Source organism: Ictalurus punctatus, chromosome 25 (assembly GCF_001660625.3).
Source record: "Ictalurus punctatus breed USDA103 chromosome 25, Coco_2.0, whole genome shotgun sequence".
Lineage (NCBI taxonomy): Eukaryota > Metazoa > Chordata > Actinopteri > Siluriformes > Ictaluridae > Ictalurus > Ictalurus punctatus.
Genome location: NC_030440.2, coordinates 4,905,021 through 4,918,288, shown reverse-complemented (window position 1 = coordinate 4,918,288; position 13,268 = coordinate 4,905,021). Strand labels below are relative to the sequence as shown.

The 13,268-nt window shown below is 42.9% G+C and overlaps 1 protein-coding gene across 4 annotated transcripts in view; it reads right to left on the bottom strand.

Annotated features, from left to right (window-relative positions):
• Positions 1-13,268, bottom strand: part of fam102bb (family with sequence similarity 102 member Bb) — a 42,363-nt gene that overhangs the window by 7,774 nt on the left and 21,321 nt on the right. For 3 of the 4 annotated variants that reach the window (XM_017455689.3, XM_053675602.1, XM_017455691.3), the window contains exons 7-10: positions 11,736-11,831; positions 7,927-8,134; positions 6,143-6,279; positions 5,980-6,049 (exon numbers count right to left, since the gene is read on the bottom strand). In XM_017455689.3, coding sequence (XP_017311178.1) covers positions 5,980-6,049; positions 6,143-6,279; positions 7,927-8,134; positions 11,736-11,831 — 511 coding nt within the window. Of the gene's footprint in view, positions 1-3,565; positions 4,049-5,979; positions 6,050-6,142; positions 6,280-7,926; positions 8,135-11,735; positions 11,832-13,268 lie in introns of those variants that run through there. The other variant, XM_017455690.3, reaches the window with a different exon arrangement.

The window sequence follows — 13,268 nt, the reverse complement described above, 5'->3', positions numbered from 1 at the left end:
ATCAACAGGGTGACCTCGGAGTGCCCGTTGGAGGTCGTAGCACCAGAGCTCAACCCTGAAGTCCAAGTCCAAGTCAAGTCCCAAGTCCCTGAGGTCCAAGTCCAGTCTCAAGTCCCTGAGGTCCAAGCCCAAGACAAGCCTCCAGGCTCTGAGGTCCAAGCCAAGCCTCCAGGCTCTGAGGTCCAAGCCAAGCCTCCAGGCTCTGAGGTCCAAGCCAAGCCTCCAGGCTCTGACGTCCAAGTCAAGTCTCAAGTCCCTGAAATCCAAGTCCAAGACAAGCCTCCAGGCTCTGATGTTCCAATCAAGCCTCCAGTCTCTGACGTCCCAGTCAAGCCTCCAGGCTCTGACGTCCAAGTCAAGTCTCAAGTCCCTGAAATCCAAGTCCAAGCCTAGCCTCCAGGTTCTGACGTCCAAGTCAAGTCTCAAGTCCCTGAAATCCAAGTCCAAGCCAAGCCTCCAGGCTCTGACATCCAAGCCAAGCCTCACGTCCCGACGTCCAAGCCAAGCCTCACGTCCCTGAGGTCCAAGCCAAGCCTCACGTAGCTGAGGTCCAAGCCAAGCCTCACATAGCTGAGGTCCAAGCCAAGCCTCATGTCGCTGAGGTCCAAGTCAAGTCTCACGTCCCTGAGGTCCAAGTCAAGTCTCACGTCCCTGAGCTCACGTTCAAGCCTGCTGATCCAGTTGACCAAGCTCTGCTAATATCTAAGCCTAATGACCAAGTTCTGCTCACGCCCCAGTCTGCTGACACGCCCAGCCAACCTCTGCTCACGCCCCAGTCTGCTGACACGCACAGCCAAGCTCTGCTCACGCCCCAGTCTGCTGACACGCACAGCCAAGCTCTGCTCACGCCCCAGTCTGCTGACACGCACAGCCAAGCTCTGCTCACGCCCGAGTCTACTGACACGGCCACCCAAGCTCCGCCCATGCCCAAGGTTCACCTGGTGAACTCAGAGCCTCAGCCTCCCTGTTCAGCTGAGGTTGTCGCTCAGCGTCCCTGTTCAGCTGAAGTCGTCGCTCAGCCTTCCTGCTCCATGGCAAACATCGTTCCCCCCTTCTGCTTTGAGGAGACCCACGCTCCTCTCCCTGGCCTTACAGAGGACGTCGCTCTGCCTTCATGCTCCGACGAGGACGTCGCCCTGCTTCCCTGCTCTGCTGAGTACAGTGCTCAGCCTCCCTGCCCAGCCGAGGTCGTCGCTCAGCCTCCCTGCCCAGCCGAGGTCGTCGCTCAGCCTCCCTGCCCAGCCGAGGTCGTCGCTCAGCCTCCCTGCCCAGCCGAGGTCGTCGCTCAGCCTCCCTGCCCAGCCGAGGTCGTCGCTCAGCCTCCCTGCCCAGCCGAGGTCGTCGCTCAGCCTCCCTGTTCAGCCGAGGACGTCGCTCAGCCTCCCTGTTCAGCCGAGGACGTCGCTCAGCCTCCCTGTTCAGCCGAGGATGTCGCTACGCTTCTGTACGCGGCCAAGAACACCGTGCAGTTTCCTGGCTCTGCTTGGTACATTCAGCCCAGGGGGCCGGGGCCGCCAATGAAGTGGGATGACTCATGGCACTCCGGGAGGAGTGCCTTAGGGGTGGGTTCTGTCACGATTCCCCCTTGAAGCAGCGTGCTCTAAGCGCGAATGCACGAGCACCTGCTTTTCCGTTGTTGACTGTAATGACATCTGGTGTTTTGTTTATGTTTTTGTCATGTCTCCTCCCTGTTCTGTCATTGGCTGGGATTTCACGTGGGTCTGAATTGCTCTCAGCTGCTAGTGGTTTAGACGCTGATCATGTCCGCTACATACCACGCGCCTCCCAGCACACAACGCGGAAGATTCATACTTTAGAGTTAGTTTAGTTCGTATCATAGTCATAGTCATGGTCCATGTTTAGAGTTAGTTTAGCTCGTATGATAGTCATAGTCACGGTCCATGTTTAGAGTTAGTTCGCGCTGGATTATCTGCTTCCAGTCCCTCGTCATAGTTCGTTTCTTGTTTTGTTTATCGACCCTGTTTTCCGTGACCACGACCTAGATTCCTGCCTTGCCCCGTTTATGCCTGTTTGCCAATCGCCTGACCTCTTGCATGTTTATGGATTACGTTTTGGATCACGTTTTGGATTTGTCTGCCTGTCTCCCTTTCAAATAAACAACTGTTCATCCTGCGCTTGCATCCGTCCTATCTCTGCTCCGTCACGATTCGGCTCCAGGCAAAAAAAATAAAAATCTAGGAGCCATTGGTTCCTAAACCCAAAATATTTAGGCGCCAATTAAGATTTTCAGGATCCAAAATATAATGAATATCCCTGAGTTTATCTGCAAAGTTTTTTAGCGTTCGGCGTGATGATGTTTAATGTCCCCGACAACCTAAAGTGCCATTTAGCATCGTGCTAGCTAATGTCATGATTTCCCCTCGCGCAAGCGCTGGAGCTCGCGGAGAAACTGGCAGACCGAGCGCCAACCCCGTTTCCGGGTTTTGGCATTACGAAATGACGTCACCCCTGCGCCGCTCTATGTGATTGGCTGTAAGTGTAGGAAGCACTTGATTTGAGTGGAGAAAACAGCAGAGTTTTATATGAGCGGAGGACGAACTTTAAACATCAATATCGCAGTCAATCATGTTCATTTAGTCGTGGGCAGTCAAAATCGTAATCGCGATTGATATCCGATTAATTGTGCAGCCCTACCTCACACTGCCTTTTCTTTCCCTTCTGTACTGTCTGCCTTTGTTTACTTTGCCTCCCATAGTTTATACAATGTATTCTTTACATACACAATATGTGCAATATTCAGTATATCATATTGAATCATATTACTGTAAATACTTAAATGTCCAGTCATTTGTTTCTTTTTTTCACTTTTAGTTTCCTGCTTATTCAGGCTGAGCCATGAAGGCTGCATTGAATTTTATTTTCAATTCCCTCATCTCTTTTTCAGTAACTTTATCACTAGCACATTGCACTGGTTTCACGATTGGGGTGGAACGAGGGGCAGACCTAGCAATGACACAATCCCTGGTGTTATGTTTTTTTTTACTGTCACCATGCTTCTTCATGGTTTCTTTTTTAAAATAACCCGAACTGCTAATGAGCTCTGTTTTACCAGCAATATCTTGTCCTGCTTGAGCACAAAGGTTGCAGTACATTTTCATATTGTCATAACATAACCAGACAAACTCTTGTAGCCAAGCTGATTTAAACTGTCTTGTCGGGATGGGAGCCGCAGGGACGGAAGAAGAAGACTCAACTCGCTGCGCTTGGCTGTCATCAACTGTAAAAGATTGCACACCGATGGAAACGGGCTGGGATGACTCAAATGTCACTTAACAATTTTCACTGGTCAAGTTGGTCTCAACATTGTCGGCATGTGATGTAGAGGAGGCAGGGTTTGGACGGGCAGGGAATGACAGTGATATTTTTTGTTTGCGCATTTCGTTTTTGTGTCAGCTGGCTAAGTTTAGTTAACTACGCAGGTGGATAGCCTACATATAACGGATAAATTCAAATTCCAACAGACTAAACCACATTAAATTAAATTAAATTAAACACCTTTAATAAAGTTTACATTTCTGTGCATCTATACAGCCGACGCTTCAACCACTGCAGGACAAGAGTGCTGAGTTTATTTATTGTAAACCATACAGGGGTGCACATGATAGGGCAGGCAGACGCAGGCGCAAGAGGAGATGACAGTTCAGTAGCCTAACACAACAAGACGTATACAATACTTATTACATTATGTGCAGTTATTACATTGAGTTGCTAGAGACCATTTGAGGAAAAAAAAAAAAAATAATAATTTACAACTTTGTTAATGGACATTACGTCTGGCACAAAAGCAATACAGCTTATTGCCTAAAGAACATCATACCCATGGTGAAACATGGGGTGGCAGCATCACGTTATGGGACTGCTTCTCTTCCACTGGGACTGGGGTTCTAGTCAAATCCAAATGGCATTCTATTTTGGCACAAAACCCGCAGGCTTCTGCTTGACAACGGAAGATGAAGAAAAATTTCATCTTCTGGCACCAAAGCACAAATCCAGGGCAACAAAGTAGTGGCTTCAGAAGATGAACATTCTGGAATGGCCGAGTCAGAGCTACCGGTTACCAATACAACCAGGTTATTGTATTTTTTTCTTTATCTTTTCCTTAAAATATACTGTTTATTTTTCACCTGAATTTTGTAACTTGCAATTAAAGGTGGAAAAATTATTTACAGTCCCCTCCAAAACAGCAAGGCCAATTCATTAGTTTGTGCTGTACACCAATGAGACGAGAGCTTATGATTTCAGATCATTTCAACATTTTCTTATATTTACATCTAAATGTGTTAAACAACATAAAACAAAGAATCTTTTGTATCAGACCACACCATATTTGGGTGAGCAAAAGTATAGGAACATAAGTCGAAGTAAATGAAAGTAAATAACACTTGTTTATCAAGCCTGTGACTCACTGATGCCAAACTGTTGGTTTCTTCTTTTGTGTTGCTTTTGAAAGCCTGGAGGTGAAATTTGGGGGTTAAGGTCTGGTGAAAATTGGGTTAAGGTCTGGTGATTGACTTGGTCAGCCTAAAACCTTCCACTTTCCCCATGATAAAGTCCTGTGTTGAATTGGCAGTGTGTTTTGGATCGCTGTCCTGCTGCATGATGAAGTTCCTCCCGATTAATTTGTATGCATTTCTCTCTACATTGGGATGCAAAATGTTCTTGTAAACTTCTGAATTCATTCTGCTGCTACCATCGAGTTCCATCATCAATAAAGATTAGTGAGAATGTTCCAGAAGCAGCCATGCAAGCCCAAGCCATGACACTACTTCCACCATATTTCACAGTTGAGCTTGTATGTATTGGATCATGAGCACATCCCTTCTTTATCCACACTTTGGTCTTTCCATCACTTTGGTGATGGTTCATCTCGGTTCCAGAACTTTTGTCGCTCATCTCTATATTTCTTTGCAAATTCCAATCTGGCTTTCTGTCTCTTACTGCTGATGAGTGGTGTGTATCTTGTGGTATGGCCTCTATATTTCTGCTCTTGAAGTCTTCTTCAAACGGTGGCTTGTGATACCTTCACCCCTGTCCTTTGGAGGTTGTTGGTGATGTCACTGACTGTTGTTTTGGGTTGGGTTGTTCTGAGTTGTTTTTCTTCACAGCTCTCACAATGTTTCTGTCGTCAACTGTTTTTATTGGCCTACTGTCTGTTGCTCAGTACACCAGTGGTTTCTTTCGTTTTCAGGACATTGTACCAAATTGTTGTATTATTTATGCAATGCCTCTGATTAACTTTACCTCTTGTCACAGCTTCAAAATGACACTGCATTTCTCCCATAGACAGCTCTCTGATCTTCATGTTGGCTTATCCTTTTTAACAACAAATACAGTCTTTACAGGTGAAATTGAAGGCTAAAACCAAGAGTAGATGTTCAGAGCTATTTATTATTTAAACAATCAATCTAACAGGACACACTTGGGTAACAAGAAACATATGTCAGTCACATGTTCCAATCATTTTGCTTGCATACAAATTGGGTGGTCAGATACAAATTGTACTTTGTGCTATGTTCTAAGTTGTGTAACACATCTATACATAAATATCAGGAAATGAAAGCTGAAATTCTAAACTCTCTCCTCAAATTAATCTTTCGATCGCAAACCCAAATGTCTTCAGTCTACAGCAAATAAAATGAATTGCCATTGCCGTTCTAATAGTTTTAGAAGGGACTGTATCTTTGTTTACTGTTTTTACATCATAAAAACCTGTTATTTTAATAGGGATGTGTAGCCTTTATATCCACTTTAACTGCTTTTCATATATGAAAGATCAGAATGGAAGAACAGAGATCCTTACCATATCTGAAATTCAAAATCCCATCACTAGTTTATCTCAATTTAGCTTAGAGAAATCCCCTTGTGAGTGATGGTGTTCCATTTAGAGTGTGTTTTATTTTCATATTGTAGTTTCTCTGCTGATATTTAACACTTTACAACTGATTTCTACATTTTTACCTGACAGGAAGATGATGGCTGCCAAGTGCTGTGCTTCCTCCAGGACCCACAAATAAACGAAGACCCTCCTCTGAAACACAATATTAAATGTTGATGCTTTTCTTCAGCGATAAAGAGGTCTGATTGACAGGCTGGTAGTTGAGAGAGTGGTTGCTACGGTTACCTTCAGCGCTAGAGTCAAACAGGCCAGGGGTGAAGTCTTGGCTCTGCAGGATTTTCTCCACCACATCATCAGCATCAACCCTAGTTGCATCCACGCGCTTCAGTTGTGATTCCATTGAATCCTGCTTCATTGGGTGCCTGCAGGGGAGGAACTCGATCAACTATGACTTTATAAAACCACCAAACACTAGACTGGGCTTCGTATGGCTTAGATAAGGAATAGGCATGGTTTCAAAATGATTCTCAAGTGGCATCAACAGAAAACAAGTCTTGAATTGGAATGTTTTTATTCATTCAATGCTGATTTATCACTAAAGTGCATTTACTTTGTAATGTTCCGGTCAAATTGACACATTTTTAAATTAAATTAAATGCCTGTGTGAACAGGGGCCTCTGTCAACGCTGAAGTTGCCTATAAGTTCCCGTTTACACAATTGCACTTTGACTATATAGCACACAGTTATAGAAGGGAAATTATTATTAATCACACTATCCGGTGTCAGCCAGATGACGATGGGTTCCCTTTTGAGTCTAGTTCCTCTCAAGGTTTCTTCCTCATGTCATCTCAGGAAAGTGAATACCACTGATTAACTCATTACATTGACACCTGTCAAGGGGTGGGATATATTATGCAGCAAGTGAACTTTGACAAGGCCCAAATTGCGATGGCTAGACAACTGGATCAGAGTATCTCCAAAACAGCAGTTCTTGTGGGGTGTTACCCGTATCCAATGGTTAGTACCTAGCAGTAAACCATTGACAGGGTCATGTGCACCCAAGGCTCATTAATGCAAGTGGGGAGTGTAGGCTAGCCCATCTGGTCCAATCCCAAATTGCTGAAAAAGTTAATGCTGTCTATGATAGAAAGGTGTCAGAACACACAGTGCATCACAGCTTGCTGTGTATGGAGCTGCATAGCTACAGATCGGACAGAGTGCCCATACTGATCCACCACCGAAACCACCTACAATGGGCACGTGATCATCAGAACTGGACCATGGAGCAATGGAAGGAGGTGGTTTGATCTGATGAATCATGTTTTCTTTTTCATCATGTGGACGACCGGGTGTATGTGCGTCGCTAACCTGGGGAAGAGATGGCACCAGGATGGGAAGAAGGCATGTGATGCTCTGGGCAATGTTCTGTTGGGAAACCTTGGGTCCTGGCATTCATGTGGATGTTACTTTGACACTTACCACCTACCTAAACATTGTTGCAGACCAAGTACACCCCTTCATGGCAACAGTATTCACTAATGGCAGTGGCCTCTTTCAGCAGGACAATATGCTCTGCCACGCTGCAAAAATTGTACAGGAACAGTTTGAGGAACATGACAAAGAGTTCAGGATGTTGACTTGGCCTCCAAATTCCCCAGATCTCAGTCCAATCAAGCATCTGTGGGATGTGCTAGACAAACAAGTCCGATCCATGGAGGTGCCACCTCACAACTTACAGTACTTAAAATCTGCTGCACAAGTTTTGGTGCCAGAGCACACCTTCAGAGGTCTTGTGGAGTCCATGCCTCGACGACGCAGAGCTGTTCTGACAGCACAAGGGAGACCTACACGATATTAGGCAGGTGTTTTAATGTGATGGCTCATTGGCCAAGAACAAGAATCTGAGGCTATCATTGGCATAGACTAGCCGAAACTGGACAGTTGAAGACTGATAAAAAAAAAAAACAGGTTGTTCTCATCAACCTCTAACAGCTTGTGAAGGGTGTCCTGATTACCAGCTTAGCTGTTAAAATCCTATACTGTATAGTGTAACTATTTGAGGTCTGACCTGCTGGAAGTTCGGTCTGGTGTAGCAGGGTTTACTGACAGGGTGCTACAGGCTCCAAGGCCAGCAGCAGCAGGCGCTGTGGAGCTCGGGCTCTCATCACTGGGCTCAGGGATGCTAGCAATGCCTGTAGATGCACTATCAATTGACGTGTTCCTCTTATGGGTGAACTCCGATAGGCTGGAGGAGCGAGAGTGACCCGAGCTGTAGCCTGGAACGAGAGAGGACACAAACATGTGACATACCTGTAACACTTCACCTGAACACCAGGCACAGTTAGAACAGGTAATGATAGCAATAAATATAAATACTCTCTAATGACATGATTGCCCAAATACATTTAATTTCAGTCCAGTTTTCACCTGTTCAATCCATTTCTATTTATGAAATGAAAAGAAAATGAAAAATGTTTTCTTTTTTAAGTTTTATTTCTGCAAAACAAACCCAGATTGTTTCATATAAAACAAACATCCAAATTCTGAATTTTTAGTTTTATCTCATTTTGCCCATTTTAACACTTGAGAAATAAGAAAAACAATTTTAAAAAAATGCACCCTTTTTAATACTTGAATTTGAACAGCAAAGATGAAGAAAAAATAGCTAAAAGATGTCAGAAAGATTGCATGGCTATACAGATGACATAAATATAATAACACCAATATGTCTGCTGATGGGCGCATGGTGGCTTGGTGCTTAGCACGTTCGCCCTGCCCTGTGTGTGTGGAGTTTGCATGTTCTCCACATGCTGCGGGGGTTTCCTCCAGGTTCACTGGTTTCCTCTCCCAGTCCAAATATATGCATGGTAGGCTGATTGACATGTCCAAAGTGTCCGTAGTGTGTGAATGTCCAAGGTGTACCCCACCTTGTGCCCGATGCTCCCTGTGATAGGCTCCAGGTTCCCCGCAACCGTGAAGGATAAGAAAATGGATGGATGGATGTCTGTTCTGATCTGTCTCAAATCGGTGTACAGAAATACTTGTCCATGAGCATCTGCAGGTTTGCAAAGACCAAAACATGAGAAGGAAAGGCCTAGTGGATGACATCCTGCTAGAAGCGGCAGGTTCAATTAAGGCACGTAGACAAGTAGCCAGATCAATAAGTGTAATGTATTCAGTGGTCAAAAAAAAAGAAAAAAAGTTCTGCAAAAAAGTATCCTAAGTCTGCTAAATGCTAAAGTGTCTGCTAAATTAATAAATGTAAAATAAATAAATGTAAGTCTGAATACTTTTTTTTTTCGACCACTGCATACACTTATTAAAACAATGATATCGTGTACTTACCAAATTTACCTTATTTATCAAGTTGGCTACTGCTACTTCTAGGTAATTTCCTTGAAAACCTGCAGACTGTCATGACCAAGTATTTCTGTATGTTTTGAGTCCAACAAGCAGACATATTAGTCTGATGATCATTTTATCATCAAACATTTTAATTCTAGAATCCGTATATTTCAATGGTGCCATTTTCCAGGGTCCTTCCAATGTCATTTTTCCCCCAAGATCATCCCAGTTCAAATCCCCATCCTCCCCTGCTGGTGCGCATTGAAAAATGGAAAATAGAAATACATCCTAGATAAAGCTTACTGCTAAATGCAATAAGGGAATATTTTGACTTTGTTATACAGGTGCAAACCAAATTTTATTTAAAAGCATGTAAATTTAACGTCTATAGGTCTCACTTTGTAAGGATTGGTCTGCTGTTTAATAAGTCTGGTAGACTGAATTTTGGCAGTGTCTTTAAAATGGAAGTCCTTCACCAAGCTTTCTCGGTCATCACACTACTGACTGCAATGTTAGAGCAAAGAAGTGGACTGCATGCAGGAGAAATCCTAAACCAACTGTAGTATATGTAAGGCTTATGTTATAGCCTTATTCCAAAAAGGAATAAATTCATTATTTTCGTCAAAATTCTACAAACAATACCCCATAATTACAACATGAAAGAAGTTAGTTTGAAATCTTTGCAAATCTATTAAAAATAAAAAACAAAAAAAAAGCACATGTACATAAGTATTCACAGCCTTTGCCATGATGTTCAAAATTGAGCTCAGGTGCATCCTGTTTCCACTGATCATCCTTGAGATGTTTCTACAACTTGATTGGAGTCCACCTGCGGTAAATTCAGTTGATTGGACATGATTTGGAAAGGCATACACCTGTCTATATAAGGTCCCACAGTTAACAATGCATGTCAGAGCACAAAACAAGCCATGAAGTCCAAGAAATTGTCTGTAGACTTCCGAGACAGGATTGTATCGAGGCACAGATCTGGGGAAGGGTGCAGAAACATTTCTGCAGCACTGAAGGTCCCAATGAGCACAGTGGCCTCCATCATCCGTAAATGGAAGAAGTTTGAAACCACCAGGACTCTTCTTAGAGCTGGCCACCCGGTCAAACTGAGCGAAGGGAGAGAAGGGCTTAGTCAGGGAGGTGACCAAAAACCTGATAGTCACTCTGACAGAGCTCCAGTGTGTCTCTCTGGACAGAGGAGAACCTTCCAGAAGAACAACCATCTCTGCAGCACTCCACCAATCAGGCCTGTATGGTAGAGTGGCCAGACGGAAGCAACTACTCAGTAAAAGGCACATGACAGCCCACTTGGAGTTTGCCAAAAGGCACCTGAAGGACTCTCAGACCAAGACCAAAACAAGGTTGAACTCTCTGGCCTGAATGGCAAGTGTCATGTCTGGAGGAAACCAGGCACCACTCATCACCTGGCCAATACCCTCCCTACAGTGAAGCATGGTGGTGGCAACATCATACTCAAAAAGACTTGAGGCTGTAATTGGTGCCAAAGGTGCTTCAACAAAGTATTGAGCAAAGGGCTGTGAATACTTTGTACATGTGCTTTTTTGTTTTTTATTTTTAAAAAATTTGCAAAGATTTCAAACAAACTTCTATCACATTGTCATTATTGGGTATTGTCTGTTGAATAAATTTTGAGGAAAATAATTAATTTAATCCATTTTGAAATAAGGCTTTAACATAACAAAATGTGGAAAAAGTGAAGCGCTGTGAATACTTTCCGGATGCACTGTATGGTGGATCACTGAAGGCTGGTTTTCCTGAAGCTCTTCATGGTATCATGAATTCTGATAAGTATTTAAACTGGAATTGACTGTAAATGGCGTTAAAAAAAGCGTTAAGAAGAAGAAGAGAAAGAGGGGCACCACATTTGCTTGCATTTAGAAATGTGTGTGGAGGAATGGGATTTTTAAAAAAAATTTAACTAACAAAAGGGTCATTCCATTCCTTCTCTCTCATTACCTGTTGCATGACACTGATGTAAATACCACCTAATGTTGGTTTTAGGCCCTTTTTCCTCCACCTTAAGTGTTTTTCTGATGTCAATCGTAACTGAGCACAGCAGGCCGAGCCTGTGCATTTGTAGCTAAAGGCTTTACAGACTTCAGCAGCCAAGGGCCTAAAACCAACATTAGGTGGTATTTACATCCGTGTTTAACTTAAATTTAATATAAATCAACACTATTCTGCACTTTTAGGCAGAGTTCAGGAAAGAGGTTTATTTCTGCTCATTCACAACTGGCTGATGCTAAAGTGAAATGGACCTAATCGAATGTGAAACATTCAAATACACAGAGTGTGCTGTCTCTTGTCAGTAAGCACCAGAGCAACTGTGATGAGAGGAGGACAGACACGACACACAAACCACATTTAGCAGGAGAGACTAGTCTCGTGTTTACACACACAGATGTGTAAAAAGCAACACAAATTTAAATAGAGGTTCAAAATCACTGACTCAATTCCAGAAATGTGTCAGGAGAAAGAACAGAATTAAGACAGAGCACCTACCTGATACTTTAGATTGCTGACTAGCATAGCTGGAGGTTCGGGAATGACCACACACCCCCAGATCCTCTGACAGAGAGCCACACTTTCCTGTGGTTTCTGTAGAGAAAAGGTCTTTTATTAAACAAAACATAAAAACTTTTTTGATGTTCCACTTGACAAGTGTTGAACAGGACAGTCTACATTAGGCTGAACTATAATGGGTGTAGACCCTTGTGGGAAAAGAGCTTAATCATTGGAGCAAACACACAACACATTCCCCAATATATTTCTCGTTAATCACACTCAGTCAGAATACTAAATTGAGCATATATATTTTTCACTGCCTTAAAGACATTTTATAAAGGCTTATGTTTGAAATTTGTAACCAAGACAAATGTAAATAATTTGTTGGGGAAAAAAAACATTTTGAGAATAAAGTCCTAATACTTTGAAAAAATGGTACATAATCAGATGGTGTTAAATTGAGGGACATCGGGAATTTGTTGACTGTTTTGTAGAAGGAGAAATTGCAGGCAGCAGTCACCTTCAAGCCTTTGGATGGTTACCTGTGCAGCATAACAGGCTCACTCTGGTGCAGTGTCATAATGCAATGAGTGGTGCATACTACAGCAATAAATGGTAAATGGTCTGCACTTGTATAACGTTTTTATAGCGCTTTACACTGTGTCTCATTCACACACACACTCACACACCAATGGTAGCAGAGCTGCCATGCAAGGCGCTAACTTGCCATTGGGAGCAACTTGGGGTTCAGTGTCTTGCCCAAGGACACTTCGGCATGTGGAGTCATGTTGGTCAGGAATCGAACCGCCAACCCTACGATTAGTGGACATCCCGCTCTACCACCTGAGCCACAGCCGCCTGGATAATAATTTTTTTTTAAAAACTTTAGAAATAAACAAATAATCTTTTGACATATCAGTAGACGCATCACGGGGCCTATTAGTGTTTGAAATTACTGTGCGAGAAATTGTATTTATTTAGAAAAAAAATCACACAGATTTGGAGAAATCACAGGCACTGGTCACCTTCAAGACAATCGATGGTCACATCTGCAGCATAACAGATATAACTGCCGCACACTCAGAATTAACCTGTCTGGAAACTTACTGACTCTTTAAAGCGCCAACACTCCTTCCATGAATATTAAATAAATGTCTCTGTGATTACATGTTTGTGTATATATAATGTTATTATATATATACACACACACAAAAACATACACACACACACATATATAAATATATATACACACTCCCTGTAATCAACACACATTATCTGTTAAAACAAAAAAAGTGCTGACTGTAATTCATAGCGTATGATTAAAATTCCAGCATCCCCTATGCAAAATGCTTTCCTGTGTCTCTGCTGTGTAATTCTATACGTGGTATTTCATAGTATTAATGTGCTCATCATTACTCTAAAATAACAGAAAATAGTCCAAAAAAAGCCACTTGTATGAGAACGAGTGCCGAAATGTCTGACTGGTAGTGTATAAAGATTGGGATATATTTAGAATAAACCATGTACAAT